General features: G+C 55.2%; 1 protein-coding gene across 1 annotated transcript in view; it reads right to left on the bottom strand.

The window, feature by feature from the left end:
- fbln2 (fibulin 2) overlaps positions 1-5,248 on the bottom strand; it is a 53,117-nt gene extending 47,869 nt beyond the window's left edge. The window contains exons 1-2 of the mRNA XM_030374795.1: positions 4,744-5,248; positions 682-3,064 (exon numbers count right to left, since the gene is read on the bottom strand). Coding sequence (XP_030230655.1) covers positions 682-2,851 — 2,170 coding nt within the window. The 5' untranslated portion in view covers positions 2,852-3,064; positions 4,744-5,248. The remainder of the gene's footprint in view (positions 1-681; positions 3,065-4,743) is intronic.
- Between the last annotated feature and the right edge of the window lie 752 nt (positions 5,249-6,000).

Raw genomic sequence — 6,000 nt, forward strand, 5'->3', positions numbered from 1 at the left:
GCTGTGTGCCTCAGTTTAAGATGTTGGAATAAATTGATGTGCTGCTGCTTATGGTTGCCGCAGAATTTAAGCAAACTCTTATATATAACTCTTATAATCGATTTTCTTTAAAAACTTAAACCTAACTTGAATCCTAAACCTAAACCGTCCTAAACCATTAATTCAAATTACGATTAAAAATCGATTAATCGCCCAGCTCTACGCTCCAGTGAGTTCGATGCTGCAGTTGGGATTGTGGGATTTATAGTGCGCCAGAGAAAGAGGGACATTGTTGTGTTGTGTAGCGGACTCCGGGGCGAACCACCGGGGAAGCTTGGAGGGAAGTGTAAGAGCTGGCGGTAACTTGGCGTTGGTGTTATTTATGCTAGGAAGGAAGTGTGCTTGCTAAAAGGATTTGAGTTGAATGACACACGCATTACATCACCGTGTAGTGTGTAATGGGTGTTCCTGGCGTTGAAATACTACGAGCCGGTCTCTTGGCGATGCAATCGTAACATTTGTCAGTGAGTTATGTGATATGATTTGCCAGAAAAACAAAATAAAGAGCTGTTGCTGTTATATGAGCGAGCAACTCCTGTTCTAAATAATTCACTTTCTGGAATGGATGTGTTTGTGAGTTTATCAAAAAAGCATCAACATAAATACATCATACTTAAAAATATGAAAACCTTTTTGACTTACCTTCTGTTGAATCTTCCCTCTCCTCCTCCTCCTCCTCCTCCTCCCCCCGCTCCTCCTCCCCCCTCACTAAATCCTCGCCGGGGGGGTCAAAGGGCGCCTGAGGCTGCGTTCTCCCACGATGCCCCTCTGAGGTGACCGCTGTGGGCGTGTTGGTGGTGCCTGGTTGGACGGTGGTGGTGGTGGTGGTGGTGGTGGCGGGGGTGGTGGTGGGGGTGGTGGTGGCACTGGTTGAAGTGGTGGGGGTGTTGGTGGTGGTTACCGTGGTAGTGGTGGCTGCAGTGGTAGTGATGGTGGTGGGGATGGTGGTGGTGGGGATGGTGGTGGTGGTGGTGGGGATGGTGGTAGTGGGGGGCGTAGTCTCTCTGGGAGCCTCTGTGGTGATGGGCTCCACCGTGGTCTCCAGGTGGAGGTGCTGGTCGAAGTCTGTGGCCAGGGGGGGGGCCTCGTTCTGGGCATGGCTGCTCCACAAACCACCCCCCTCCCCCTCCACCACTGGTGCCTTCCCATCATGCACCCCGTCCCGTCCCCCGGGCCCTACGTCACTCCCTCTCAGCTGGTACGCTCCCTCCCTGTCCTCCATCCCCTCTTGGACACGCACCAGCTCCTCCTCCTCCTCCTCCTCCTCCTCCCCTTCCTCCATGTCCGCGTCTTCGTACCCGGTCTCGTACTCATCGGGGTAATCCGAGTCGGGCGCGTTCTGCCCCGCGCTCGGGCTGCGTAGCGTGGACTCTGCGTGGGGGGGCCGATCCGGGCGGACCCCCGCACCAAGCCGCTCTGACGGCTGCCTGGCCTCCGGCATCGGGTGATGAACCCAGGGGCTCTGGTTCCCGGGGGCGGGCTGGAACACCGGGGGTCCGCTCCAGGGCCCCTCCTGGGGGTACGGCGGGAGGGCCGGCCTCTGGACGACGTCTGCGTCCGCGCTTTGGGGGTCTTCCGCCGCGCGGGCCGACGGGGTCTCGGCGCGGCTCTGGAAGAAGGGCGGGAGGTTGCCCCCGTCGGGCGGCGTGTGCAGGGAGAAGACGGCGCGGTCCGTCATGCTCTCGCCGGGGACCGGGCTGTCCAGGAGGGCCTGGGGGTCCGGCTGGCTGTGGGTGGCGTGCTGGGGGTTGGGGGGGCGCAGGCGTTGGATGTTGTTCCCGTGGGAGGTCCCGCCGCCGCCGCCGCCGTGCGTCGTGGCGTGGGGCCGGACGGGGGTTCTCACGGTGCCGCGCCCGGGGCCCGTCTCCGGGACCCCGTGGTCCCGAACGCCGTGCCTCTCTCTGAGCTCCAGCTTGTTCCTCCGCTCGTACCCCTGGCCCGACCGAGGGGCGGGGGTGCTGCGGGACGCCGGTCTGTCCTCAAACCCACCGACGCCGACGGGTTCGTAGTCGTAGTCCCCCGCCTCCATCTGCTCCTCTTCCTCCTCTGGAGAAATCTTCTTCAGCGCCAGGGGTTGATAAGCATGCGGTCCACCGCCGCCGCCGCCGCCGCCGCCGCCACCGCCGCCACCGCCGCCGTGCCCCCGGCGCTGCACGAAGCCGGCGACGCGGGGGTCGTCGGGGGGTCCGCGCCTCCCGCTGCGCGCGGTGGGCGGTGGCGGGGGCGCCGCCGCCGCGGGCAGACGGGCGTCCCGCGGGTCGCAGTTGGGGACCGGGGAGCACATGAGCTCGCCGCCGCCGCTGGGGCAGTGGCACACGTCGCAGGCGTCCACGTGGAAGGAGTGGCCGGCGTCGTACTTCTGCCCGCTGGCGCCGTGCACGCAGCCCACGCGCTCGCAGTGCGCGCAGGCGTCGGCCGGCGCCGAGGTCTGGATGCAGTTGGCCGGCAGGTCAGGGCAGGTGATGTAGCTGCAGCTGATGCGCCCGCCGCCCTCGGGGCAGGAGCACTCGGTGCTGCCGTAGTCCACGAAGTAGGCGTCGCCCGCGGGCACCTTGCCGTTCTTGAAGCCGGCGTTGAGGCAGTCGTAGTACTGGTAGCCCTCGCACGCGCACCCCGTGCGCGCGCAGGTCGGGCAGCAGGCGCCGCTCTCCAGCACCTCCTGGATGCAGTGGCTCAGGGGGGGGCAGGTCACGCCGGTGCAGTCTTGCTGGCAGAGCGCCGGGGGCGGGGCCAAGAGGAGGAGGAGGAGGAGCGTGCACGTGAGGAGCGCGCTCGTGACCGGCGCCGGCCCGTATCCGCGGTGGCGTGCCATGACGGCCTGAGGGGGAATCCGAAGGAAAACACGGAACAGGTCCCACTGAGCGATGAGATGTGGTGTCGGGTTGTCGTCGTGCTCGGCTGGGGGTCTGCGCGCTGTAGGGGGTCTCTGCTCGGTGGGGGGGTCTCTGCCCTGCAGGGGGTCTGCGCTCTGTGGGGGGTCCGTGCACTACGCCCCTCGGGGGAAGCCCCAAATTCACTCAAGACCCTGCAGGAACGAGAGGATGGAGGGAGGGGGAGAGAGAGAGAGAGAGAGAGAGAGAGAGAGAGAGAGAGAGAGAGAGAGAGAGAGAGAGAGAGAGAGAGAGAGAGAGAGAGAGAGAGAGAGAGAGAGAGAGAGAGAGAGAGAGAGAGAGAGAGAGAGAGAGAGACGGGACAGATGTAGAAAAAGACAGGAACGTGGAGAGTCAATTACAGGGAGGAAGAGAGCGAGGGAGACAAATGGAGAGAGAGAGAGAGATGAGGAGACAGACAGACAGAAGAGAAGAAGGAGAGGGGAAAATGAAAGGGAGGGAGAGAGAGGAGAGGGGAAGGGGCAGGCTGTTACTCTGTGAAACAACAGCGTCAGACTCCCAGCCAACATCTGGATGGCTAGTTGAGCTCAGACTGCAGTGATTCTCCTGCCTGCAGCTGTACACACAGTCATGTCCATTACGAACATGGTTGAAGGTTCAACGTTGGCATTATGGATGTCCATTATGCCAACGTGAAATTTCAAACCTCCACCATCGCACGGTTGGCTCAGGAAACCTCTTTAGTTATAATTGGAACTGGAATATTAATTCTTACAGCCTGCTTCGTTATCGGTTGGATCAAAACAGGGAGAAATGGTCCAGGCCTACAGTTGCAGCAGTGGCCTAGACTCACTGTGGAACATAATTGCTTCAGTTTTTTTCACTGGCTGGGGGAGGGTAGGAAATTGATTGCACATTATGGAAATCAGTGCTGAAGTCTTAAGTCAATGTCTGTGCAGTGGGCTAACTTTATCCCGTCTTCACAGTGTAGGTTTCTACTTTTAATAAGGTCTGGCGTTTGGGATCCTGCATTAGTGGAATCTGACAGCTAAGTAGACTGTTTATTAGGGTCATGCCTGGGAATTACTTTTATCCTTAAGGAAAGGAAGTGAGAGAAAAAAAGCTACTTAAAACTGGACCATTGGCTAGGGGGCTTAGCGAAATACTGGAAAGCTGCCTCGAATGGAAGATATGCTTTGGGGAAATAACCAGGCGTTATCATAAACGTAGCACTACTATGCAAAGAAAAACATTGCATTGGAACGTATTGCAGTTAATATGATTCTGCATTTCATAAAACAGACCTTGCGAAACCTGTAACTGTTAACTCGCCCGACAGCCACACTGGCCCGCCTGTTCCCTGGAAAACTCCCGAGCGTTTGACAACCATCGGCGTCAATTACTGCCTGGTGCCTGCCTGCTTGCTGTGGCTTTAAGGGGCATATATGCGCCTGTAAAACTACAGTCCTAGTTGTTGTAAGTTTTTCTATTTTTTTTAATCAAAACGTCAAAGCCTACACTCACAGATTATGTGAACACGCAATAAAAGTATTGATTTTTTTGGAGTTTAGGTCTTAATTTAGGTCTATTTTCTCTGCACTGCAACCTGTTTTCTCTCGTATAAACGTGACTCGCTCTGGGAATTACGGGTTCCAATCCGTAGTTCAAAGTAAAACTGTTAGTTCAGAAGACGCCTCAGAGATAAATTAAGCGCGTCTTTAAACTTTTTCGGGATAAAGACGCAACAGTTGACTCACAATGCACCTCTCTCAAAAGATCGCTCAGCTTCCCAAGACGCAATTCTGTCACACATTAAGACAACAACGACACGTTTCTTCTCGCAGTCTTTCCACAGAGTGTGATCCGCCCTTACCTTGACCTGAGTGGGTTCCTAGAGGGAGACGCTGCGTGGTCCCGGGAGCGTCGCTGGGGCGAGTCTGGAGTCTGGACCGAGAGGCGCTCCTTGCCAGGGACCGGAGCGAGGGGAGCGTAGTTAAGTGGGAGGTCCACAACTTTCACTATACCCCGTCCCGCTGGCTGCACAGCACTGATGTTAATAAGTATCGACCACTGTAAACCTCGTTTAGATGGTAGCCTGCATAGATAAAAGAAAGTTGCCGAATGAACAAAATAAAATACACCTAGGCTATTTTATTTGAAGTTATTCCCAACAGACTTTAGATCGATCCCCAATTTAAATAAAACAGGTATTTTAAGTCAATAATGGACTAAAGTCTATCTTAAATGGACACCTGTTTTTTTTTTATTTGTGTTGAATTGCCGTTTCAAAATAGTTTCCAAAGCTCCTCTAGAGTAAACGTGGCTACTGGCGGACGAGTCAGTCTCACATGTACATCCTAAACTACAGGCCATAACCTTGGCTAAACACGATCCATGTGCCTACATCATCTTTCACACCGCCTGCCGGCTAACTTGCACAAAGGAGCACAGGGCGAGGGCTGTAAAGTAGCCATGGAAGCTAAATCCTTTCCAAACACCACATCTGTCTTTAATGAGCTTTTCTGTTATCTGCGTTTGGGTTCTGTTTTATCTGGGGGTGCACTAGCAACCCCACATTAAAGCCTTTTGAGCCCTGTTCTTTGGAAGCAGAAAGCCCACAGTTTTAACTGAAAACAGCCCAGCCCAGCCCAGTCCCCACCCCCCCCATATCCTGGGTCTTATGTTTACTATGTCCAATAACTGAACTAAATGGGCTGAGAATGTGGCTAACACTGCCAATATACACTACTGTTTGTCATTACAGATGCGATACACTTATTTCAAAGCTTTCAGACTTTTTAGGGCCCTATCAGATTAAATAAATGTCCCGAAATTGCTTCCTTTTCATTTTGCGTGAGTTTTTGTTACCAAACATACACAAACCTAAGAGAACAATGTCCGCATCTAACTCCGGGGGCTGTCTACCGTCCCACTTCCTCTCGGCTGTGACGCTGACCCCCCCAGCTGTTCTAACCTCAAATCAATCCTCTCTCGACGCCTGAAGACCCCTCGTGGTTTGAAGGCAAACAACACCAGTCCCCTGATTTGAATTCCTAGTCTCTCCCCTGGGCGTCGTAAATGTTGTCCTGACACCCTGAGATGTTGAGATACTTCAAGGGCCCCAGGAGGT

The sequence above is a fragment of the Gadus morhua genome, chromosome 13, assembly GCF_902167405.1.
Source record: "Gadus morhua chromosome 13, gadMor3.0, whole genome shotgun sequence".
NCBI classification, from domain to species: domain Eukaryota; kingdom Metazoa; phylum Chordata; class Actinopteri; order Gadiformes; family Gadidae; genus Gadus; species Gadus morhua.